The 27,114-nt window shown below is 41.4% G+C and overlaps 1 protein-coding gene across 7 annotated transcripts in view; it reads left to right on the top strand.

The window, feature by feature from the left end:
- rnf220a (ring finger protein 220a) overlaps positions 1-27,114 on the top strand; it is a 482,952-nt gene that overhangs the window by 431,413 nt on the left and 24,425 nt on the right. For 4 of the 7 annotated variants that reach the window (XM_061936135.2, XM_061936143.2, XM_061936120.2 and 1 more), the window contains 4 exons: positions 3,042-3,166; positions 7,898-8,027; positions 26,533-26,725; positions 26,975-27,030. In XM_061936135.2, the coding sequence (XP_061792119.2) occupies positions 3,042-3,166; positions 7,898-8,027; positions 26,533-26,725; positions 26,975-27,030 (504 nt within the window). The remainder of the gene's footprint in view (positions 1-3,041; positions 3,167-7,897; positions 8,028-26,532; positions 26,726-26,974; positions 27,031-27,114) is intronic. The other 3 variants (XM_061936166.2, XM_061936152.2, XM_061936128.2) reach the window with 1 other exon arrangement.

Genomic DNA, 27,114 nt, shown 5'->3' with positions numbered 1-27,114 from the left:
GGGCTCGGGATCTTTCTGTGTGGAGTTTGCATGTTCTCCCCGTGACTGCGTGGGTTCCCTCCGGGTACTCCGGCTTCCTCCCACTTCCAAAGACATGCACCTGGGGATAGGTTGATTGGCAACACTAAATTGGCCCTAGTGTGTGGATGTGAGTGTGAATGTTGTCTGTCTATCTGTGTTGGCCGTGCGATGAGGTGGCGACTTGTCCAGGGTGTACCCCGCCTTCCGCCCGATTGTAGCTGAGATAGGCTCCAGCGCCCCCCGCGACCCCAAAGGGAATAAGCGGTAGAAAATGGATGGATGGAAGTCAAGGGCGGTCACGGCATGTTCTTGTCGTCCATGTTGGTTAATTTTTTGGGCATTACGGCGAAAGACGAGGGCGGTCGCGGCACCTGTCGTGGTTGCGGCGGTAAAATTCGAGTCATCAAGCAGTACAAAATGATGGAAATAGTGTGTTTTACCCCAAACTGGTAATAGTACACCAAAGACATACATTAAAAAAATGTGCCTTTATACACGTGTCTTTGTGTTTTTCTCCCATCAAAGGGTTTGTTAATACTCTTAATGACACAATATGTGTAGAAAAAAAGGACTAAAAAACAAGTATTTTTGTATTTACCTATTTATTTGTACACATGACCAAAGTTTGGCTTCTCAAATGTATTACATACTGACCTCTGTCAATCCGATACTGATATCAGATGTCAGTCAGCATTGGGTGATATCGGCTCGCACGTAAACTTAAGCAGTCTTGAAGCGCGTTTACTTATAAATGTGTGTTTACGTACCATAATTGTTTCCAAATGGTGTCTGTGACAAGGTAGTAAAATGGCTGAACAAACAAAACAGAAGTCGTCGTCATGGAGCATCTAAATGTCCTCCCAGTGAACACACAAGATTGGTGTGTTCTTGTACTTTAGTCAAGTCGCTTACGAAAGGTAAACACGGTAGCCAGTCGGCTACGAGGAGCTAGCAGATACTCAACAGCTAAGCACACAAACTCGACGTTTGTAATATGTGCCCTTCGTCGAACAACATTGCAGTCTAAAACAGCACATTTGTCAATACAAACAAATATTAAGTCGTTAAAAGTTGCATATTACCAAATATTCAGGACTATTAAGCGCACCCACTAAGTTTGACAAGACGAGCAACATTTTTCCATATATTAGCCATGAATATATACGTTGTGAAATGAGTTATTTAAGCAAGAATATCTTATAAATGTTTATTTACCATATAATTGTTTCCAAAGGGTGTCTGTGACAAGGTAGTAAAACGGTTGATCAAACAAAACAGAAGTCGTCATCATGGAGCTAAGCACACAAGCTCTACGTTTGTAGTAAGTGTCCTTCGTTGAACATTATCGCAATCTAAAGCAGCACATTTGTCAATATAAACAAATATTAAGTCGTTAAAGTTGCATATTACCGAATTTTACGGACTGTTGAGCGCACCGGTATATATGCCGCACCCACTAAGTTTGACAAGAAAAGCAATAATTTTCCATATATTAGCCACAGATTTATACATTGTGAAATGTGTTATTTAAAAGAATATCTTATAAATGTTTATTTACCATATAATTGTTTCCATAAGGTGTCTGTGACAAGGTAGTAAAATGGTTGATCAAACAAAACAGAAGTCGTCGTCATGGAGCTGTGGAAGCTAGCTCTCCAATCAGCTAAACAGACTTAAAAACTTACAAAAATAAGGCCATTGTAATAAAATACTCACACAAGACACTCGTAAACGTGTTAGCGCATTGGCTAATGCTAACAAAGCTGGACAGCATGTTTAACATCTAAATGTCCTCCCAGTGAACACGCAAGATTGGTGTGTTTTGTACTTTAGTCAAGTCACTTACAAAAAGGTAAACACGGTAGCCAGTCGGCTACGAGGAGCGAGCAGCTACTCGACAGCTAAGCACACAAGCTCGACGTTTGTAGTAAGTGTCCTTCGTTGAAAATTATTGCAATCTAAAACAGCACATTTGTCAATATGAACAAATCAAGTCGTTAAAAGTTCAATATTACCGAATTTTCCGGACTGTTGAGCGCACCGGTATATAAGCCACATTAAGTTTGACAATATTTTTCCATATATTAGCCACAGATTTATACGTTGTGAAATGTGTTATTTAAGTAAGAATATCTTATAAATGTTTATTTACATATAATTGTGCAGCTGAGATAGGCTCCAGCGCCCCCCGCGACCTCAAAGGGAATAAGCGGTAGAAAATGGATGGATGGATGGATGTATCCAAAGGGTGTCTGTGACAGGGCAGTAAAACGGCTGATCAAACAAAACAGAAGTCGTCGTCATCAAGCTGCGGATGCTAAACAGACTTAAAAACTTACAAAAACAATACAAAAATAATGCCATTGTAATATAATACTGACACAAGACACTCGTAAACGTGTTAGCATGTTGGCTAATGCTAACAACCCTACCTTCATCCCAATACGATAGCACTTACAAAAACATGCATGAAATCACTCCACATGCGACGATTTAGTAAGTAAGAATTGTTTTAGTTGCATTGTAAAACTTAGTGATGAATAAAGAATGCATAGATGTACAAACGCCACGGATGATTAAGACAACGAAACGGCAGCACTTGTACTTCCGGTTCATAGCTTTAAGCAGCACCTGCAGTGAGCGAACTCTCCCAACTGTTGGCGCCACTGCGCAAACAATAACACACCATCGAAGTGTCTCTGCATGTGCTTTACGAAAATTATTTGCATCATGACAAATCCATAAATTAGCTGCACAGTTTCACAGGCGGCAGGGTTCAAAGCGTGGGGAAAAAGCTAGCAGCTTATAGTCTGGAATTTAGAGACATGTTGGGAGAGTTTGGCTCAAACTGTTGGCATATGAAGTGTGTCTGGGTTCGTTCGGTCACACGCAGGATTCTCACAGGAATGAGGCCCAAAATTCAACCTTACCAACTGTCTCCTGTGTTACCATGACTGGTGTCTGCACATTTTATTTTACGGTCTGCCTCTTTCTCCAAACCCCACCCCTGCTGTGTCCAGCCCGCATAGGCAAGATGAAGAGGAGGAAGCCGGAGGACGGGGGCCAGGTATGTCCGCTGTGCAGTGCCCCCTTGGCTGGGAGCGAGGAGGAGATGAGTAGACATGTGGAGCAATGCCTCATCCAGGTAGTACAATCCAGGCCCCGCCCGAGCCCCGCCTAACTTCCCGGTTGGACAGCCTGTCAAACCTTCACTTCCTGTAGATGCTGACCCATCACCTCTTAACTTCCTGTCATAGCTGTCCACTCACTTTTGCACATTAGCACTGACCAGTAGCCCCTTTTCTGTAGATAACGGCCTTCTTCAAAATGGGGAGGCGTGCTCATCATATAGGGATTAAACCCCAAATCATTGAAGAATTCACACAAATGAGCCGCTTTTGAAAACACAGTGGAACCTCCATTCATAAAACCCACCATTTACCAACTTTTGTGTGCGAACGCTTCATTCGTTCATTTTGTGCTTGCTGGCATTAAAGAGATCGGTAACACAACAACCTTTTATTTATTTATACCAGACCTGGGCATTCTACGGCCCGCGGGCCACATCCGGCCCTTTGTGCGTCCCTGTCCGGCCCGCGTGAGGCCAATCATAAAATACAAAATATATTTTAAAAAGTATCTATGTCGAGTGTTTAATACAACTGTGCTGCTTTTGTTTTGAAAAGCGGTACTTGTGTTACTTCCATGTGGACGTATGCTCGTGCGCGATTGTGAGTGAATGTGAACAGCGGCAATCACAAATTACAAAATACATTTAAAAAAACATATATGTCGTGCGTGCAATACAATTGTGCTGCTTTTATTTTGAAAAGTGTTATTTATGGGCGTATGTCCGGGTGTATCCTGTGAGTGAAGGTGCACAGCGACAAGTGATGCCCGGTTACCCCCGAGACGCTAAAAAGAGAAAAGTTGATGACGAATGGCGTGTTCAACAAGACATGGACTGCCAAGTATTTCTTTACAGAAATTAAAGGTAAAGTTTTATTTTGAAAAGTGTTATTTATGAGCGTATGTCCGGGTGTAACCTGTGAGTGAAGGTGCACAGCGACAAGTGATGCCCGGTTATTCCCGAGACGCTAAAAAGAGAAAAGTTGATGACGAACGGCGTGTTCAACAAAGCATGGACTGCCTAATATTTCTTTACATAAATTAAAGGTAAAGCCGTGTGCTTAATTTGTGGTACACATGTTGCTGTGTTTAAAGAATATCATTTGAATCGCCACTACACGGCGAAGCACGAGGAAAAATACCGTAATCTGTCCAATGAAGAGCGCGCAAAAGGGAGGCTGATGCGTTGATGGTAAAACAGCAAACCCAACAAGGACTTTTGGCCAAATTTCACACCCCCAGAGATGCAGCTGTCAGGACAAGTTTCGTCATTTCTCACAAAATCGCCAGAAAAAGTAAGGCGTTTTCTGACAGAGTTTATTAAGGGGTGCTTATTGGACTCTGTTGCGCTGATATGCCCGGAGAAGAGGGGCGCATTTGAGAACGTATCACTCTCCAGACGCACTGTAACGAGGCGGGTTGAGACCATCGCTGGAAACTTTGACTGTTTTTCGCTGGCTTTGGATGAGAGCTGCGATGTACGTGACACCGCCCAGCTGCTCATCTTCTTACGTGGGATAACTGCAGACTTTCAAATCACGGAGGAGCTGGCAGCCATGCAGTCAATTAAAGAGACAACCACAGGGAATGACTTGTTCACATAGGTAAATGCATGTTTGGACATGTTAGGACTGCATACCTGCCAACTACTCCGGTTTTCCCGTAATTAGTACGGTTTTCATCAACCTATTCCGGGTTACGGTTGCAGTGATTAAAAAATACGTTTTTTCATTAATTAAAAAAAATAATTTTTTTTTAAGTTTTATTCACGAAATCGCGTAACAACAATGACAATTGACACTGCTTCCCGTAACTTCCTATCGAGCCATTCCGAATGCCATGCGCGAGGCTATTTATAGCACCGCTGCCAAGCACGAGGCACCAGTTGCCATTGTTTCCAAACGAGCGAACGATCATGGAATCAGCCGGAGAAAAATGGCAAACGAGTCTTAAACCGAAAAGAAAACTGCAGTCATTCCGTGAAGAATATTCAAAAGCCTATCCGGGAATAATTATCCGTTCCAAAAAGGGTGAAAACTATGCGAATTGCACCTTGTGCAGACAAGATTTTGACAGCACAACTACCAAAATACAGAAGTATGTCCTTAATATTTTTGCAGTGCTATTTCTGTTGAAAAGTTGAAATGATTACATTAGAGATGTGATGTGCCACTTTTCAAGTGTCTGATGGCTTAAATTAATTTTCATTAATTTTTCATATTTTGAATTCTTTTGAAAGGCTTACAAAAAAACTACATTTGAATTGTAATTCCATGCTATTGACAGGACTATTAATTTTAATGAAGTTAGCTTACGATGTTTACAGTATGATAATTGTGATAGAAATGTGAATTTTAGGCACAGAATATTTTTTACAATTGAACAAGGCAGTAGCTTGGACAGAAAGTTAATAATGACACCAATTTGTTTTTTAATGGAATTGTTTAGTACTGTTTTACCATTTGTTTACTGTAAAAAGTGTTTATACTGTTTATACTTTCAATTAACAAATTGAAGTCTTGTGAAAGGTTGACAGGATAACTGGCATTAACTGTCAAAATAATTTCAAACTATTGAAGTTAACTTACAGAATAAACATGTCAATCAACCCATATGATTTTTGCTTTAATATTTTTGTTTTGAAAAGTCACTGTGACTGATAGAAAAGTGATGGTTTTAGCAACATTTTAACCTGTCTGAATGCTAATAATCATTTTGCGTCGGGGGGCCTGAACCCCCCACCAGGACTTTGTCCTGGACCTACCGGGGCCTGCGGCCCCTGGACCCTAGCTACTAGGTTTTTCTGATTTCAAAAGTTGGCAGGTATGGGACTGAAATGGGACAAGCTGGCAGGTGTGACAACAGATGGTTATCCAAATCTGATGGGGAAAAATGTTGGACTTTTAAAGATGATGTAGGATAAAGTGACAGAAATTGACATTTTTGCATTGTATTATACATCCGGAAGTGTTGCGTAAGACACTGTTAAAAATAAAACCATCAAAAGCAATCTGCTTTTGTATAAAGTTAAGTTAAGTTAAATGAAATTGTTGTTATTATTATTTATCTTACGGTACATCAAAAATAATTTGAGCAAAATTTAATTGAAATATTGTCGGTGTGGCCCTCCAGCAGTGCTCAGGTTGCTCATGCGGCCCCCGGTAAAAATTAATTGCCCATCCCTGATTTACACGATTCTCTTGAGGTTCATTTTACCATTTTTTACAATTGAAATGAATGAATGAAATAAGTTTATTTCGGTCATATAATCAACCATCAACCATTAACCATTTTGTGTGACCAGTTTAAGAGTACAGACTATACATATACAGTATAACAATCATACACATTTACACACAAAAGGAAAATAAAATAAAAGAAAAAGCATGACCGAAAAAGGAATAGGCTGAAGCCAAAGCTTATATTTGCCTATCCTATATCTTCACTGAAAATAAGATTACCTGGAACATCAATGTAAAAAAAAAAAAATCAAAATCAATAGGATGAAAGTAATTGTTACTATATTTTATAATTTTCAATTATCTCACCTTTCAATGTTTTCTTAAACCTTAACAAAGAAGTACATGTCTTCAACTCATCACTGAGCTTGTTCCACCATTTAACTCCTAAAACTGAAATACATTTGTATTTTATATTCGTTCTTGCTTTACCTATTTCAAAAATCAATACCCCCCGTAAATTATGGGTTTCTCCTCTTAATTGAAATAACCTAAGAATACAAGCTGGAAGGCTGTTGTTCTTTACTCGAAACATAATTTCCATTGTTTTTAAAAACACAATATCTGAACATTTTAACACATTAGAACTTATAAATAATGGATTGGTATGTTCATAGTAGCACGCTTTGTGTATTATTCTAATGACCCTTTTTTGAAGTTTAATTATTGGGTCTATGTTTGTTCTATAAACATTTCCCCAAACTTCAACACAATATGTTAAATATGGAAAAATAAAAGAATAATATAATCGAGGGGTATACTGACAAAAAAAAAAGGCTCAATGGCCCACACCAAAAATATTAAAACCAACATTTTTATGGATAAGGAAGCCTGACAAGGTAACCAAGAGATAAGAAACAAATTGGATGATAGATAATTGTCTTTAGTAGAAATGTCCGATAATATCGAACTGCCGATAATATCGGCCGATAAATGCTTTAAAATGTAATATCGGAAATTATCAGTATCGGTTTCAGAAAGTAAAATGTATGACTTTTTAAAACGCTGCTGTACGGAGTGGTACACGGACGTAGGGAGAAGTACAGAGCGCCAATAAACCTTGAAGGCACTTCACTATACGACCTTTGCGATTAACGAACCCCGTTCAAGAAGCGATTTAAGTGCGTAGATGAAGGTTCCACTGTACTTTCACGTAGAGGCCTGTCCCTAATGGCGAGCACGCTTCCCAACCATCGGCATGCTCCAAATCAACCTTTACTCCCGTCGACTGCCTTCGTAGTTCCTTCTTTTCAGTTTTAAATGACAATGTGGAATTTCATTTGGAGCGCAACGTCAGAAGCTCAAAATGAAAATGAAGATTTGAACAATAGCAGCGCTTCAAGTGATTTTTGTATTCTTCTCGACCAATTAATAACGCCTGTTGGGCATTGAAACTGGGGAAGCCATTTTGGTCTGCACTGTAAAACACTGGTGTCCTCTGAATCTGACAAATATACAACTTTTTGACTGCTTTTGAAGACACTGACGTGTTTATATGTGTGTGTCAGCGGGAGGGTGTGCTCGGCGAGGACGACTCGGTGGATATGGACGGCGACAGTGGGCGTGGCTTCGAGGAGTACGAGTGGGCGGGACAGAAGAGGATTCGAGCCACGGCTCTCCTAGAGGGAGGCTTCCGAGGTAAACACACATGTTATTGTCTTGTATATGACCGTTATGATGAGTGGACTGTGCTGCTACCCCACACGTCACCAGCTTTTCTCAATATTGTATGGATAAACGTTAGGGGTGTGGATTTTTCGGGCACCTAACTGTTTGATCCGATTCCTGTGAAGAGGATTCGATTCAACACGATTCTCGATTCAAACCAATGTTTGCATTAAAGTTAAAAAGTTAAAGTATCAATGACTGTCACACACACACTAGGTGTGGCGAAATTGTTCTCTGCATTTGACCCATCACCCTTGATCACCCCCCCCTGGGAGGGGAGGGGAGTAGTGAGCAGCAGTGGTGGCCACGCCCGGGAATAATTTTTTGGTGATTTAACCCCCAATTCCAACCCTTGATGCTGAGTGTCAAAACTTTTTTCACCAATTACCACCATAATGACCAACGATAAAACACAGTAGCATAGTAGGCCTAAGTATTTGTTAAAAATTTCACTTTTTTTGGGAATTTTGCCCATCATTCACAATCACTACGAGAGACAAGAAGACAAAAGGTAAAAAAATGGCTTGTTTTGGGTGGCTAGCAATGCAGCTAATGGGAGCAATCAAAACCGCCAAGCAATACTTAATTTACGTTCCGTCACCTGAATTATAACCAAGCTTTAGCGACATTGTTATTGTAAGAGCGAACACTGAGGAACCCTAGCACAGTAAAACATTGGCGTGCTTCGGTATTAGCTGTCAAAGCCAGCTACGGAAAGAGATAAGCTAGCTTCTTTGTGTTTGTAATAAACAACACAATGCGATACGCAGTGTTGGGTTAGTTACTGAAAACCAGTAACTAGTTACAGTTACTAGTTACTTTATTTCAAAAGTAACTCAGTTACTAACTCAGTTACTTACACCAAAAAGTAATGCGTTACTGTGAAAAGTAACTATTTAGTTACTTCTTTTTTTCTTCTTTTTTTTTTAAAGCTCCCATTAATGCCCTTTTTGCCTTCATTTCAGTACTGTTATTGCACTGGAGAATAATACAATCTGTTGATCAACTTGACATACATTTTTATTTTCCTTTTAACATAATGAATGAAAAACAGTGCAACATAAAAAGGCATTCCTCCTTTCTTTAAACTTGGACCAATGACCATTAATAAAAAACAAGTTTAAGTGCAACATAAGAAGAAACATCATCTTCCTTGAAACATAGGTAGTGAAATAAAGCCTGACATCTGGAGTGATGCTGCTGTCTTCCACACTTGGAGCCATGGATTGTAGAATACTTGTTTTCAGTGGCAGGATCATTGACACAGATGGTGAAGTTTCAGTGCTCAGTAGAGATGGAACACTTTTAAGCACCTGGAGGACCTCATCTGCCACTCTCACATCATCATCAGACAGGGTGACATTTGTCTTCAGGGTGTTGTGGGTCAATGCAGTGTATATAGCTGCCTGCTGCTCCAACATATCATAAGTGGAGTTCCACCTCGTTGGGACATCATGTATGAGCAGGCAGCTTTAGCATTTCTTGCTTTGTCTTAAGCACATGAGCAGCTGTTGTGCTTGGGTGGAAGTAAGAAACCTTTCTGATCCTCCCAAAGAGGCGCTCCATCCTATTGACTGAGATTCCCTTCTGTGATGCCAAATTCACTACATGTGCAAAGCACCTATCTGTGGTCCCAGTCCTGCCTCATTCTCTGTAATTATTAGATTTTTGGCATTATCACGTGTGACTGGGATATCTTTATCTTCCATTCCTCCACTGCTTGTGTCAGTACCTGCGCAAGGTGACTCTCGTAGAGGGGGCGTGTCTTCTCATCTCCCAGTCTGCTGTGATGAAGTGAGCGCTTATAGTTCCGCTGGACGTCCACCCGTCTGTCATGAGCCGCTGGACGTCCACCCGTCTGTCATGAGCGCAACAGCTGATGCTCGGGATAGTTCATCCACAACTTTTTTCTTCTCCTGCTCATAAGGATCTGGCACAATCTTATTGCTGAAGTGGGTGCGCGACGGGATGTCGTAACGTGGTTCAAGCACGTTCAGCATGTATTTAAAAGCCTCGTTTTGCACAACCGAATCTGCACTTATAAACACACCGATTCAATGGCGGGGGCGTTCAAGCTCCTCCGTTACTCCGCTCGCCATGACCACGCTGTGTGTGGACTGAACGTGACAACAACTTTTTTTTGTTTGTTTCATATATCAAACCGCGGATCACCTCCCCCCACACACACACACACATAGACCGCGCCTCTTTTCTTCTCTCCGGCTTGTGACAGAGGAAGATTCAGAAGAACGCGACACCGCAGCGCTTCTGTTTCTAGCCGATACTACATCAAAAGTAACGTAAAATAACGCAGTAACGCATCATGTAGTAACGGTAACTAAATTACTGAATAAAAAAAAATAACGCGTTAGATTACTAGTTACCGCCGAAACTAACGGCGTTACAGTAACGCGTTACTTTGTAACGCGTTAGTCCCAACACTGGCGATACGACACCAATCTGTACTGAGTGACAAACATGAACAATCATTTTACAGTATCTGTAAAGTGTTAGCCCACATTTCTTGTTTTGTTTGTACACAGCGAGCTAGACGGCTTATGTAATGTAGTTGTAACAACACGCACGACGATATTAAAGTGTGAATTACTTGATGGACGTTTTCCCCGGTTTATTTGGGTAGGCACTCCATTTTTGTCGAAAAAGCTTGGCTCCTAGTTCCACATATACACCGTCTTCGCCGACCTCACTCTCTCGGCTTCCGTCTGCTGCAGCGTTTCACCCTTCCTACAGGCTGGCTTTTTCCGTGTCTTGCTCTCTTTTCCGGCAACTTCCCGATCCTTGTCCTGGAAGTCCCGCCTCTTGTCCCGGAAAACCCGCCCCCTTCAGTCAAGCCATTGGCTAGAACCCGTAGACATCTGTGACGACACCGATTTGTCATTATTTGGCTAACTTTTATATTCGTAAATGTAAGGTTCTCCTTTGGATAATTATCTTTGGAATGATTCCGATGGAAATTTTGACGGGCCTGCTATCTGTGCCCTGGACCGCTGGGCGGGGGCGGTCGGAAGCCGCCGTACTTTTAAGATGATGAAGTGAATTATATTTATATAGCGCTTTTTCTCTAGTGAATCAAAGCGCTTTACATAGTTAAGCCCAATATCTAAGTTACAATTAAACCAGTGTGGGTGGGTAAAGTGTCTTGCCCAAGGATGGCGGAAGCGGGGATCAAACCCGGAACCCTCAAGTTGCTGGCACGGCCACTCTACCAACCCGAGCTATACAGCCCCCGGTGCCGAATGTCTGAATCCGTGAGTTGTAGGTGTAACCATAGACATGTTCTAAGGGTACGCAGCATGGAGCGCTACTGCCTACTGCAGACGAGACGCGGGGCCGCCATCTTGGAGTGGTGATCCGCTCCACTCAGTGCAATTCATTTGGCAGGAGCAATGAACTGTCAGCGCATTTAATTCATCTTACCTCACTGAATACCACTGATTTTCACGCGCTTTTTTGTCGTGTAATGCCCGCAGCTAAGAGCAACTGCGTGTGAACATATACTCCAATATCACCATATAGTCATTTTCTATATCGCACAGAGACAAACCCGCGATATATCCAGTATATTCCATATATCACCCAGCCCTACTTGCATTATTATGTATTGTCATTACATCAGTGGTAAATTTGGTCCCAAAAAAAAGGCAATATTATCATTTATCTACAATAATTTGTCGGTCAATATATCGTTGAGCAAAATTTGCTATCGGCCCAGGCGTTCGTGTTAATTTTGTGCACTATAACTTTGATATGAAATGTGTGTATGGTTCCATCCTTACTACTGAAATCCAGACTGTTCATTAAAATGGATTAAAAAAAACTGCTTCCTGCAGGTTAGCAATCTACTTGCAATGGTTTGAAAGTGTTAATTTGACAATTTTGTTGTTAATAGTGCTTTATAAATAAAAAGGATTGGATTGGATATGCAGCAGAGCCTGGTTTTCAAAATGTTAATTACGACCACGCTCATTTAAGTGTGGCAGCCCGAATTGTGACCGTGATTAAAATTTGGATTAATTATGCAGCCTTGGTGTACAGTAAGTGCAAAAAAATAAAATTAATTCTCCCGGTAACCCGCGTGTCCATTTGTACAAAAGGGGCGGGGGAGTTTATGAAGAAAATCCAATCCAATCCACTTTATTTGTATAGCACATTTAAACAACAACAATGTTTCCAAAGTGCTGCACAACAATATTAAAAACAATATTCAAATATTATCCTTAGCTCCACCAATGACTGAATAAAAACTAAAAATAAATAAATATAAATATAATTATGATTAAAAACGACTTTAAAGGGTAAAACAAATGAAAACAATAAATAGAAATCAACATTTAAAAACACAGAGGACCACACAACTCACATAATTTGTTTAATTTTGCATTTATCACAGTACTTGCCTTAATTTTAAACCAAACATTGTATGTCCATCTTTAAAGTGTGAAAGAACAGACTAGTTAAAACTGTGTTTTCAAACCCTTACGGCTCAGCCCTGCTTCTGCTTGAATTTTTGTTGAAATGCGCTGTTAAAAACACATACTGAGCCTCACCTGCCTCCCGTCCTTCCCCTGCGAGCTGGAGGGACGCCAGACAAGACAGATCAATGATGAAATCTTAGCCAAACGACACCAAAGAGCAGCAGAAGGGTTAGGGGGTGGCTCCCCCAGCCATCCATCCATCTCCCTCATGCCTCCACACCATTCGTCTGTCTCTCTTTAACCGCTGTTAAACGTGCAGACGCCGGACGCTTCTGCTGCACTCTAATAGGGCACCTTGTGATGTGGCGCAGATAACTGCGGTGGCCTGGGGAGAAGGACTTGAAAAGCACAGACACACACACACACAGTTGTGCCAAAAAGCTCTTCAGGAGGATTTTGTCATGAAAGCTCCACGGTGGTTCTAAGAGACGGTGCACAAATCCATAAGGCTCTCAAGAGAGAAAAATGTCTGGCTGGATGGAGTTGAGGGTCTCCTCACCTGGCATGATGAAGAGAGGCCCTGTTGCTTTGACCAGCCCTTCCTTTGAGACCATGAGGAAGAAAGGCAGAGGGAAAACAGTCCTTCAAAGTGGTGGAAAGGCAGACAGGACGAAATTGAACAAGATCAGTTTATGTTTCAACTCAGTATGTGTGAAGACTTCCCTGTGTCTTTTAACCGGCTTATTCCGTTTCAAAAGAGCTGCATGTATCCGTCTAGTTGCTTGCATGTTTCTAACCGCTAACGTAGTTTTCGAATTACATTACATTTTTTACAGCATTTTCCCTAGCGTAACCCGTCTGGTTCAGTGACTGCTTTTCTGTTCTGCCCGGTCACGAAAGACAAGCGAGCTTATAACCCAGTAACCAGCTCTGGAGGTTGTCAGGAAATGAGGTTTACCAATGTACACATCAGCCTAAACAGAGAAGCCCAGACTTCCCTCTCCCCAGCCACTTCGTCCAGCTCCTCTCGGGGGATCCCAAAGCGTTCCCAGGCCAGCTGGGAGACATAGTCTTCCCAACGTGTCCTGGGTCTTCCCCGTGGCCTCCTGCCGGTCGGACGTGCCCCAAACACCTCGGGTGGCATCCTGAGCAGATGCCCGAACCACCTCATCTGGCTCCTCTCCATGTGGAGGAGCAGCGGCTTTACTCTGAGTTCCTCTCGGATGACAGAGCTCCTCACCCTATCTCTAAGGGAGAGACCCGCCACCCGGCGGAGGAAACTCATTTGGGGAGCTTGTACCCGTGATTTTGTCCTTTAGGTCATAACCCAAAGCTCATGACCATAGGTGAGGATGGGAACGGAAATCGACCGGTAAATTGAGAGCTTTGCCTTCCGGCTCAGCTCCTTCTTCACCATAACGGATCGATACAGCGTCCGCATTACTGAAGACGCCGCACCGATCAGCCTGTCGATCTCACCATCCATTCTTCCCTCACTCGTGAGCAAGACTCCGAGGTACTTGAACTCCTCCACTTGGAGCAAGATCTCCTCCCCAACCTGGAGAAGGGACTCCACCCTTTCCTGGGCGAGAACCATGGACTTTATTAATTACTTTATTAATCCCCGAGGAGAAATTAAGATTTTCAGCACAATCCCATTCAAGATCAGACAAACTGAACAGGATCCCTGACGGGTCTGCCAACTTACGGCGCCCCTTACAAGAAACAATATTATATTGTTTATGTTAAATGTGGAGTGAGTGAGAGGGGTTGGGATATTATAAGCATTTGCTTCATCCAACCCCTTTTCAAGCCTTGCATAAATGTCACTGCCAAAATGTAAAAAAAAAAAAAAAAAAAAAAAATGTGTGTTGTTGTACTGTGCAGGTTTGAAATAAATAATTCAATCAATCAATCAAAGGTGAGAAACAGGTAAATGCTGGGAAGAGGGGTTGAGAAAAAAAAATTCAGTCTGAGCCTGGGCCCCTAGACTGAGGCCCTCATAGCCATAGCACACATAAACATGTATGTAAGAGGGGAACATCAACCAGCCATTTCTACATACAGCTACAAAGTAAAAACAAACATATACACTGCGGAGGCCTCTGCGGGGTTCCACGACATCGTCTGCTGGGGTGGGGGGGAGCATAGCCAGAGACAGGAGCGGACCCAACAAAGCAACCAAGAGAGCCGACTCCACCCTCGGCCGCCCACCAAGCCTCGGCCAGTGTCCAGTCCGCATGGATGAGCGAGGATGCGTCTAAGGCAGGCCTGGGCAATTATTTTGACACGGAGGGGCCAAATTTAGAGAAAAACAATTTGCCTGGGGTCCGGAATATCCATCTATCTATCTATCTATGTGTATATATATACAGGTAAAAGCCAGTAAATTAGAATATTTTGAAAAACTTGATTTATTTCAGTAATTGCATTCAAAAGGTGTAACTTGTACATTATATTTATTCATTGCACACAGACTGATGCATTCAAATGTTTATTTCATTTAATTTTGATGATTTGAAGTGGCAACAAATGAAAATCCAAAATTCCGTGTGTCACAAAATTAAAATATTACTTAAGGCTAATACAAAAAAGGGATTTTTAGAAATGTTGGCCAACTGAAAAGTATGAAAATGAAAAATATGAGCATGTACAATACTCAATACTTGGTTGGAGCTCCTTTTGCCTCAATTACTGCGTTAATGCGGCGTGGCATGGAGTCGAAGAGTTTCTGGCACTGCTCAGGTGTTATGAGAGCCCAGGTTGCTCTGATAGTGGCCTTCAACTCTTCTGCGTTTTTGGGTCTGGCATTCTGCATCTTCCTTTTCACAATACCCCACAGATTTTCTATGGGGCTAAGGTCAGGGGAGTTGGCGGGCCAATTTAGAACAGAAATACCATGGTCCGTAAACCAGGCACGGGTAGATTTTGCGCTGTGTGCAGGCGCCAAGTCCTGTTGGAACTTGAAATCTCCATCTCCATAGAGCAGGTCAGCAGCAGGAAGCATGAAGTGCTCTAAAACTTGCTGGTAGACGGCTGCGTTGACCCTGGATCTCAGGAAACAGAGTGGACCGACACCAGCAGATGACATGGCACCCCAAACCATCACTGATGGTGGAAACTTTACACTAGACTTCAGGCAACGTGGATCCTGTGCCTCACCTGTCTTCCTCCAGACTCTGGGACCTCGATTTCCAAAGGAAATGCAAAATTTGCTTTCGTCAAAAAACATGACTTTGGACCACTCAGCAGCAGTCCAGCTCTTTTTTTCCTTAGCCCAGGTGAGACGCTTTTCGCGCTGTTTCTTGGTCAACAGTGGCTTGACACGAGGTATGCGGCAGTTGAAACCCATGTCTTTCAAGCGTCTCTTGGTAGTGGATCTTGAAGCACTGACTCCAGCAGCTGTCCATTCCTTCTGAATCTCCCCCACATTTTTGAATGGGTTTTTTTTCACAATCTTGACCAGGGCGCGGTGATCCCTATCGCTTGTACACTTTTTCTGACCACAGTTTTTCCTTCCCTTTGCCTCTCCATTAATGTGTTTGGACACAGCTCTGAGAACAGCCAGCCTCTTCAGCAATAACCTTTTGTGTCTTTCCCTCCTTGTGCAATGTGTCGATGGTTGCCTTTTGGACAGCTGTCAAATCTGAAGTCTTCCCCATGTTTGTGTAGGCTTCAGAACTGGACTGAGAGACCATTTAAAGCCCTTTGCAGGTGTTTTGAGTTAATCAGCTGATTAGTTTGTGGCACCAGGTGTCTTCAAAATTTAACCCTTACACAATATTCTAATTTTGTGACACACGGAATTTTGGATTTTCATTTGTTGCCACTTCAAATCATCAAAATTAAATGAAATAAACATTTGAATGCATCAGTCTGTGTGCAATGAATAAATATAATGTACAAGTTACACCTTTTGAATGCAATTACCGTATTTTCCGCACCATAAGGCGCCCTGGGTTATAAGCCGCGCCTTCAATGAACGGCATATTTCAAAACTTTGTCCATCTATAAGCCGCCCCGTGTTGTAAGCCGCATCTAACTGCGCTAAAGGAATGTCAAAAAAACAGTCAGATAGGTCAGTCAAACTTTAATAATATATTAAAAACCAGCGTTCTAACAACTCTGTTCACTCCCAAAATGTACGCAAATGTGCAATCACAAACATAGTAAAATTCAAAATAGTGCAGAGCAATAGCAACATAATGTTGCTCGAACGTTAATGTCACAACACACAAAATAAACATAACGCTCACTTTCTGAAGTTATTCTTCATTCATAAATCCCTCGAATTCTTCTCCTTCGTGTCCGAATTGAAAAGTTGGGCGAATGTGGGATCCAAAATGGCCGGCTCCGTCTCGTCGAAGTAATCGGAGTCAGTGTCGCTGTTGTCCAGCAGTTCTGTGAATCCTGCCTTCCGGAAAGCTCGGACCACAGTTGTGACCGAAATATCTGCCCAGGCATTTACGATCCACTGGCAGATGTTGGCGTCGTCTGGCGCTGTCTCCCTGTCTTAGTGAAGGTGATGTTGGCGTCGTCTGGCGCTGTCTCCCTGTCTTAGTGAAGGTGTGTTCGCCTTCTGTCATCCACTGTTCCCACGCAGTTAGCAGTCTAGCTTCGAATGCCCTGTTGACACCAATATCTAGCGGCTGGAGGTCTTTTGTCAATCCACCCGGAATGACGGCGAGTATTGAATTAAGCGCGTAAGCGTGTCTCTTAATGTGATGTTATGAGCTAGCAAATATAACAACTACACTACCCAGCATGCAACGATAGTGACGAGCATGCGCGGTAGCCCTGAGAAGCGTTGTATGCTGGGAGTTAGAATGTGGTTATGAGCACGCTGTGAGTAAACGTTGAGAATTCAGTTAACACGCCTCGTCTGCATTATTTATAATTAGACAGACACCACACTTAATAGGAGCCATTTTGGGGTCTTTACATAAACACACAAATGGAAATGAAACGTCACATATCCCAGCATGCACCGCGCGCTTCTTCTACGGGGAAAAAAGATGGCGGCTGTTTACCGTAGTTGCAAGACCGAAACTTTATGAAAATTAATATTAATATTAACCCATATATAAGGCGCACCGGATTATAAGGCGCACTGTCAGCTTTTGAGAAAATTTGTGGTTTTTAGGTGCGCCTTATAGTGCGGAAAATACGGTACTGAAATAAATCAAGTTTTTCAAAATATTCTAATTTACTGGCTTTTACCTGTATATATGTAAGCTGGGAAAATCTGCTGTACAGTGTGTGTGCTTGGGTCCGAATACAAAATCTCACAATAATGTCGGATTGAAAGCTAAAAACGTTATGACAGACCGCCTTAAAAAACGGAATGGAATTTTACATTTTTTTACTGGATAAGACACCCACAATGTACATGAAAATAAAGAATGTGGGATTTACAATATTAACCAAGAACGATAAAACACTGAATATTGACAACATATGAACGTCACACCCCCTCTTAATCGACATATTTTACAATCAAGCAAAATGCAACAAACACAGCGAAATATGAAATATGACTCCTTTAATGCGCCTTATTATCCGGTGCGCCTTATATATGAAAAAAGATTAAAAATAGACCATTCATCGGCAGCGCGCCTTATAATCCGGTGCGCCCTATGGTTCGGAAAATACATTTTATTTCCCGGGTCAAATAATTAATGATTTATTATTGGTCGACTTCAAAGTAATGCACTTTCCGGTACAGTTTCTTAAATTCTGATTCGCCTAAAGCAGGGGTGCTCATTACGTCGATCGCGAGCTACCGGTCGATCTCGGAGGGTGTGTCAGTCGATCACCAGCCAGGCATTAAAAAAATAGTCCTAAAAATGAGCGATCATAAATCTTCACGATGACGTCACTTTCGTCACTTGATTGACATTCACGGCACCCGAGGGTCTTCTGAGATGACGCTGGCTGCTGCCAGCTCATTAAAATTTCCAACTGGAAGGCGAGAAACACTTTATTTCAACAGACTCTGGCGCCGTACCTGTCGTCAAAACTCCAAAGACCAGTCGGACTGCACAGTTGCGCTACCAAAATAAGAGTCTCAGAAAGCTGGCGTGCACAAGCTAGCAAGCTACGGAGTTTGCCGACAATGTATTTCTTGTAAAGTGTATACAAAGGAGTACAGAAGCTGGACAAATAAGATGCCAAAAACCAACCACTTTCATGTGGTATTGGACAGAAAGGAGGACTTTTTTTCTCCTCCATTCGAAAATGCGGATGTTATCATCACCACTGTCTGATTCCAATCAATGCAAGTCATCAGAATCAGGTAATACACCAACTTATATTCTTGTCTTCATGAAAGAAAGGAATCTATATGTGTTAAACGTGCTTGTATTATCTTTAAACACCTTTAACTTATTAACAATATTAACTATATGTGTTAAACATGCTTGTATTATCTTTAAACACCTTTAACTTATTAACAATTTTAACTATATGTGTTAAACATGCTTGTATTATCTTTAACTTATTAACAATATTAACTATATGTGTTAAACATGCTTGTATTATCTTTAAACACCTTTAAGTTGTTAACAATATTAACTATATGTATTAAACATTCTTGTATTATCATTAAACACCTTTAATTTTTTAACAATATTAACTATATGTGTTAAACATGCTTGCATTATCATTAAACACCTTTAACTTGTTAACAAAAACATATATTTCATAAATAAGTAAATATAAATTATATATATGAATGAGATAGATCCCCACGACTTGATCAATTGAAAAGTAGCTCGCCTGCAGAAAAAGTGTGAGCACCCCTGGCCTAAAGTTTTATCGATCACAAATACTTCATTTGTTTTCTTTTGTTAATGAATTAAGTAACGTTTATGACAATCTTTTTCCAAAACACAATATAGAATGTGAGCTATAACAGGATAATGCATACATTTATCATTTGTTTTCAAAACGCTTGCAAAAAAAGTGGGACCCCATTTTGAAGATTCCTAGCGCCAACACTGCATACATGAACTAAAGTATTGGGATACCAGGTCAGATTTTGGGAGTTTCATTCCGAGATCAAATCTCACTGATTTTGAAGACCCAAAAAGAATTTGGCCTTTATAAACCTTGCTTTAGACCACGGCCCGTAGAGAAGGTCCTTCCTTTCCCAAGATGTTCTCTCAAACAAAAGTCAAAGTCAACAAGAAATAATTGTTTATTTCATCCTGGGGTTTTTTTCCCCAAGCTGTAGGAGCAAAGTGTTGACAGATGGAGTGAGACAGACAGATCACTGAATTTGATATCAGCCCGTCCTGAGAGACAGAAGAAGAAGGGGATTATTTCCGATGAGAGGGCCCAGAGGGCTTGGCGATTTTGAGAAATCTCCGCTTTGTAAATGGACTTCAAAGATGGCTGTCTCATCTGTCGGGCCTCCCTCTGACCTGTAAAGGGCAGAAAGATAGTGCGATGACTTTTGACATCCCGATGTCGGTGTGTGGAAGGGACAGGCTCCCGATAATTGCTATAGTAACGTATGTGAGCTCGGTTGATTGGCTGATGCAGAATATCAGTCAGCTTCATGACAAGTCCTTTGATACATCTCTGGGCATGTAAGAATGTTGTTGCATGTTGACAATCTCTGCCTTTTCCTGAATTATATCGCTGTCTCTCATCTCAGCACACCATAGTGAAGAGATTCTTCTAGATGAGATGCTGCGTTTAAGTACTGATATTGAAAACTGCCAGAGTAGGTGAACATGGAACAAATACATGATGTATTTAAAGACAAATATGAACACCGCGGGGTCATAAAGACCACAAAAAGAAATTAAAAGAAGAATGTGAAAACAACGGAAGAGATGATGATCCCAAAAATGTGGTAAGATCATCGGTTGGAGGGAAGAAAAAAAACAGGATTTGTGCTACTGGTTTCCCAGTGTGAGTGAAAGGCAGTTAGAGGGTGGCTGACCTTTGCCTGCTAGATTAGATTGGCCTGCCAAGACTGCTTAGAGGGACGGACAGCAGTGGAAATGCGACACACACACACAAAGAAAGTAAATAGCACACACACCGTGATGCTATATATTATGCATCTTTGGAGTCGCAACACTAAAATTCTTTCACACACTTTGACCCCAATGACCAAAAAAAATTAGGTATGCAATGATGTAAAAAATTCATACCATGGTTATTGTCACCAAAATTGTCATTATTATCACACGGTAGTTGAATATCCTCAGAAAGTACTTATACACATGGCACACTGAAATCGTTGAACCAGTTTTGTTTGTTTTTTAATTAAATAACATAGATTGACACACACTATACTTTCATTGGCAGAAGAAATATTAAATATTACTCTGGCCTTTTTAAGAGCTGTATTATTTATTTATTTGATTTGATAGTCACACACACACACTCGGCTTGGTGAAATGACCCATCCCCTTGTTCCACACCCCCTGGGAGGTGAGGGGAGCAGTGAGAAGCAGCGATGGCCACGCTCGGGAATCATTTTAGTGTATAAATATGTTTATCTTCCTCAGTTTCTATTTGTAAAGGTTTTAAAATGAGTTTTTTTAATGATAAACGGGATTTGGGTGCATCATATCCTATTTATTTGACGTCACGCGAGTTCATTTCCTGTTGTCATTAGTCCTATGAGTATAGAACGCTCACTCTAGCACAGTCTGTAGGTTAAATCTACACAATTGAACAGTTTAGTTGCTTAGTACACTGTTTTTATAGGTTTATATTGGGGTATGTTGTTTCTAAATGGGGAAAGACAATGTCTCTCCTAATCATGAAAGCTAATGAGCTAGCGCTAGCACGCTTCTCCGGTAAATAAGCACCAGTCTGTGGGTTAATCCAAGTGTTACCAAACACTGTTTTACGATCATTTCAATTTAAAACAGTAATACTGTAATTTACTAGAGTTTATCATGATAACGTTTATCGTTACATCCCTACAAAAAAAGCAATCTTCTCAAAACAACCATGAAAATGTACATCATATATTATTGTTTGTCTATTTCTGCCTGATTTATACATACCAATTATTACTTATATTTTAACCCTTAAATGGCAAGCATGTTTAATAGCTATTTTCAAGAAAATAACAAAGCCAAAGTAAAATCATGCACACTTTTGTTTAATATGAACGCCTTTCTGGACACATACCTGACACACAAGTCAAATTTGATATCGCTATCGTACGATAATTCCAGGAACATAATTGAACATTTTTCTTTAATCACCTGTATTCATTCAACATAGCCAAAAATGTCACTGATTGTTGATTTATGTTAGGTTTTCATTTCATAGCAACTTTTCTGTGCCTAGCTTGTTCGTAAAAGATTCAAGATGCTTTATTTTTAATTGCACCCCAAAACTACAAACAACCCGTCCAAGAAACACAACTATGACATTAGTAGACGGTAGGGATGTCCCGATCCGATATTTGGATCGGATCGGTTGCCGATATTTGCAAAAAAATGCCTATCGGCAAGGCATGGGAAAATGCCGATCCAGATCCAGTTTAAAAAAAAACTCCGGTCCGTGTTTTCCAATGCACCGATTTAAATAATACATTCCACTTTTCTGCTGCTCCCTAATTTCCGTTCCGCATTTTCCAGCCCACCTTCAACACATCCACACGTCTGTGGATTCTCACGCAGATGCTTTTAGCTGCTGGCATTACACGACAGGCTCTTCTCACTCTTTCCTGTGTCTCCCTCTCACAGACAGCAAGTGCACCTTCTTACACACGTCACATACTGTCACATCATACGCCACATACGTATACGCCCTCCCCGAGCAGAGAGGTAGCAGCATGGCTAACGTTAGCTGTGATGCTAGCGCAGCTGTGTGACCAACGCTCCCTCTAAGGTGCGCGCCTGTGCAATTGCTCACTGTTTAAGCGTCCTCTGCGCATAGCAATTATATGCCACGCACAAAATCTAATAAAAAAAATAAGCGCATAACAATTTTCGGACACGACAGAGAAAACAATTTTCGTCATCATTGTTCAAATATTGTAACGCTTATCTCCATTCGGTGCCACATGTCCACACCATCAAAATGCCGAGGCAAACATTTCCACATCAACACCGTATGAAAAAATTAGTGATTTTTTTAGTTGTGATTTCCTTCTCTGCATGAAAGTTTAAAAGTAACATATAGTAATGGAGTATATAGAAGAATGTTTTAATGTAGACATGCAAGCCTTGAAAGAAAATTTTGAAAATCAAGACTACATTTCCTGCAAATGGGTGCATTTCTACCCTATATTTTAACTTTAGATTTATTCTCATATCAAACTCTTTTGGCTGTCTTTTTGACACTTACATCCGGCGCCCCCCTCCACACCCTGGATTATAAATAATGTAAATAATTCAATGTGATTTTCTTGTGTGATGACTGTATTATGATGATAGTATATATCTGTATCACCCGACTTAAACAAGTTGAAAAACTTATTGGGGTGTTACCATTTAGTGGTCAATTGTACAGAATATGTACTTCACTGTGCAACCTACTAATAAAAGTCTCAATCAATCAATCAAAACACATAGAATCATCATACTGCTGTGATTATATGCATCAAGTGTTCATTCAAGGCTAAGGCAAAATATCGAGATATATATCGTGTATCGCAATATGGCCTTAAAATATCGCAATATTAAAAAAGGCCATATCGCCCAGCCCTAGTTTCAATGATGCCATTTCTGTTTGTCATGTATAATTTTGTCTATTTTGTGTTTATCCTTGAATAAACAGGTCAGTTCCTTGTTACCAACCATTGTGTATTATTCAAACTCCCCTAATTCAGCTGGCTAGTTGTTATCAATAGTACTAAAACCCTTTTCAACATGATTCTGACAACTATGTAGGCTAAATAACTTTAAACTTTAATACATGCTCGGATAGGCCAGTATCGGTATCGGTCAGTATCGGTATCGGATCGGAAGTGCAAAAACAATATCGGTATCGGATCGGAAGTGCAAAAACCTGGATCGGGACATCCCTAGTAGATGGAAACAAAGGCTGATGTTTTTTCACCCGTACAAGATAGGAAAAGGAAAAGGAAGGGAGCGTGGCGTAACACCAGGGAAAAAAACCTCAGCAAACATAAGCACATATAAACCCATAGGTGCAAGAAGTTCGGCACACCAGGCGGGAAGGTGAATCACGACTGATGTCAACGCTGTCAAACCTTTCCATAGTCCCAAACGCTCGTCTCACACACACACGACACTCACTAGTCCAGCTGAGAGCCTCCAGAAATTGTGATAGGTGTAAATAAGATGGCTGTCTAGCCTGTGACAGGTTACATTTTAAGTCAACTCACACCCCGGCTTCTGTGGGGATCGGTGGTGTCATTCACACTTCCAAGACCCGAGTACACTCTCACACTTCACACTACCTGGGCAGAGTAAGCCCGCAGAGATACCTGTCCAAGTAGGAGTCACGGATACAGGGTCTAAGTGACAGACACGCGGTCTCAGACAAACACCGGGGAGACTTCTCCAAGACGTTGTGTAAACACACACACAAGCAGCAGACATGGCCGCTAAGTGGAGCTGAAGGCCGCGTTGAGGGTTTCCCTGCTCGTCCATCACTGGGTTTGGAGACGTGCCACCTCCTTTTCTCATCCAGATTGATGCTTGAGGTGTCCATGATTATTAAGTCACCTAGACTCTAAACCAGGGGTGTCAAAGATACGACCCGCGTGACGAGTTTGCCAAGAACTAAAATGAGCTGCATTTTTTTTTAAATGAAATAAACTGCTGTTCTAAATGTGTCCACTGGATGTCACCATAGCAATTCTGTTAGGACTAGCAAGAGGTACAAAGTAAAGCGTGGCTGCGGCTCCTCTCCCTCGACCCACATGAAACTTAAAACCTTATGTCTTCTGCTTCGAACACATTATTTGGCACCCATCCTCTCCCATAATGTCAAAAAAGAGAAAAACTTAAACCTTTCGAATAGTGTTTAACTCCGTTTCTTACGGTTTGTTGAGTTAGCCCCGGATTGACACCTGTCAGGTTCAAACACTGATGACATCTATTAAACAAGACAAGAAGCAAGGAATCAAACAGAGACAGAATTAAATTTGGCTCAATTAAGGATAGACGTCTGGACTCTACTCTTTGTACAGTCTCGCCACGCTCTTGACGAAAGATTGTACGCTTCCTCTTTTATTTGGACTTTCCCTGATTACATGGCAACAGCTGTTTCTAAGGGAGGGGGGTCGTAAACAGCCATCTCCTTTGATTGTAAAACAGTTCAAAGATAAGGTCGGTTCAAAGAAATGGTCGCCTGGAGGGGAGTCTGGTCCTGCTACCTTTTTTCCAAGTTTGAAAAAATTCCGGGATTTTCCAGAAGTTGCACAATTCCCACATTGTTCAACCTATTCAAACCATTCCACCTTCAGCACATTCTAACATTCTGGAAATTTAAAATACAATTGTTCCAAGTTAAAAAAAAAATCCAGGATTTTCCAAAGCCCTATTTCCGCCCTTTTTTCTGGCGACTACTCCTTCCACATTTTTCAACGCATTTCAACCGTTCCACCGTCAAAACATTCCTCTTAATCAGGACAAAAAAAATATTTGTTTGAACTGGAAAAATTCCCGGTTTTCCCGAAATTCCAGGAGTTCCATAATACCATTTCTCAATTCAACATGCTACTTCAACATTTCTTGACCGATTTGGCAAAATTCCAACACCAATCATTTCAACTCATTCAGACCATCAGTTTTTTTTTACCATTTTCAAAAAATGTCCCGCTTTTCCTGAAATTCCCAAATTTTGGGGAAATTCCCATTGAAATGAATGGGACATTCTTCAACGTTCCACAATTCCCACATTTTTCATCTGATTCAAACTGTTCCAACTTCTAAATATTCAGCCTGTTCAGGAATTGTGTGCTCTACTTCAACAATTCGAAAAAAATAATTCCCGGATTTCCCATAATTCTTTTTTTTTTTTTTTTTTGCAATTCAAAATGAATTGGCCATTTTTTCAAACTTCCACAATTCCCACATTCTTCAAACAATTCCACTTTCAACACTTTCCACCATTCTGGAAATACAAACGACCCTTTTTCCAAGTTAAAAAAATTCCCTATTTTCCCGAAATTCCCTAATACCATTTACTACTTCAACATTTCTTGCCCGATTTAAACAGTTCCAACACCAACCAATTCAGCTCATTGAGGACATTCATGCTCTTAATCATTTTCAAAAAAATCCCGCTTTTCCCATAATTCCCAAATTTCCAGGAAGTTCCCATTGAAATGAATGGGACATTTTTCCAAGTTGCACAATTCCAACATTTTTCAAACCATTACACCTTCAACACATTCCACCATTCTGGAAATACAACCGACCCTTTTTCCAAGTTAAAAAAAAATCCCCATCCATCCATCCATCCATCTTCTTCCGCTTATCCGAGGTCGGGTCGCGGGGGCAGCAGCCTAAGCAGGGAAGCCCAGACTTCCCTCTCCCCAGCCACTTCGTCCAGCTCCTCCCGGGGGATCCCGAGGCGTTCCCAGGCCAGCCGGGAGACATAGTCTTCCCAACGTGTCTTGGGTCTTCCTCGTGGCCTCCTACCGGTCGGACGTGCCCTAAACAACTCCCTAGGGAGGCGCTCGGGTGGCATCCTGACTAGATGCCCGAACCACCTCATCTGGCTCCTCTCGATGTGGAGGAGCAGCGGCTTTACTTTGAGCTCTCCCCGGATGACAGAGCTTCTCACCCTATCTCTAAGGGAGAGCCCCGCCACCCATTTTCTCTAAATTCCCGAATACCATTTACTACTTCAACATTTCTTCAATCATTTTTTAAAAATTCTGCTTTTCCCATAATTCCCAAATTTCCAGGAATTTCCCATTGAAATGAATGGGACATTTTTCCAAGTTGCACACTTCCAACTTTACCTGTTTGACGGATAAAATACAGCTATTTTGGATCTATTTTTAGGGAGTTTTTTTAATTTATTAGGACCCAGTTCACGAGACTTGACTTTTGTATTTCTTTGTCGTTTTGTCCCCTTAGCGACGGGTTTTGCGACGTGCAGTATAAAGGAGAGCGGGGGAGACAGTGACGCTGACCTGGACGTTGACGGAGACGACACGTTGGAGTATGGCAAAGCCCAGTACACCGAGGCTGACATCATCCCCTGTTCGGGAGCTGGGGAGGACCAAGGAGAAGCCAGAGAGCGAGAGGCTCTGCGGGGGGCTGTGCTAAAGTAGGAACAATAGAAACATCACGGCTAATTAGATGAGTCCAGAGTTCTTTTTGAGAACTGATTTAGGCCTGAAGCATCTTTGGGTAGACCGTTTTCAACCATTTGATTCTCAAAAGGAATCGTTTGAGTGGAGCATTTACCTCTAAAACATTTTTTTAAACAAAGCTGTCAGTGTTTAAAAGAATGTTACGTTTCCTTCCAAGGTTAATGTTTAATTATGAAACATGTTCTCTTATGTGTGTTTTCCAGCGGAGGCATGCCCTCAAACAGAATAACGCCGGAGTTCTCCAAATGGACCAGCGACGGTAAGAAGATAATTGGATAGACCAGGGGTGTCCAAAGTGCGAGCCCGTGCCACAATCGTTATCATTCTGATATTACCATGCTAG

This window comes from Nerophis lumbriciformis, linkage group LG03, assembly GCF_033978685.3.
Source record: "Nerophis lumbriciformis linkage group LG03, RoL_Nlum_v2.1, whole genome shotgun sequence".
Classification (NCBI taxonomy): Eukaryota; Metazoa; Chordata; class Actinopteri; order Syngnathiformes; family Syngnathidae; genus Nerophis; species Nerophis lumbriciformis.
The sequence above is the reverse complement of the archived record's forward strand: the minus strand, read 5'-3'. Positions and strand labels throughout refer to the sequence as shown.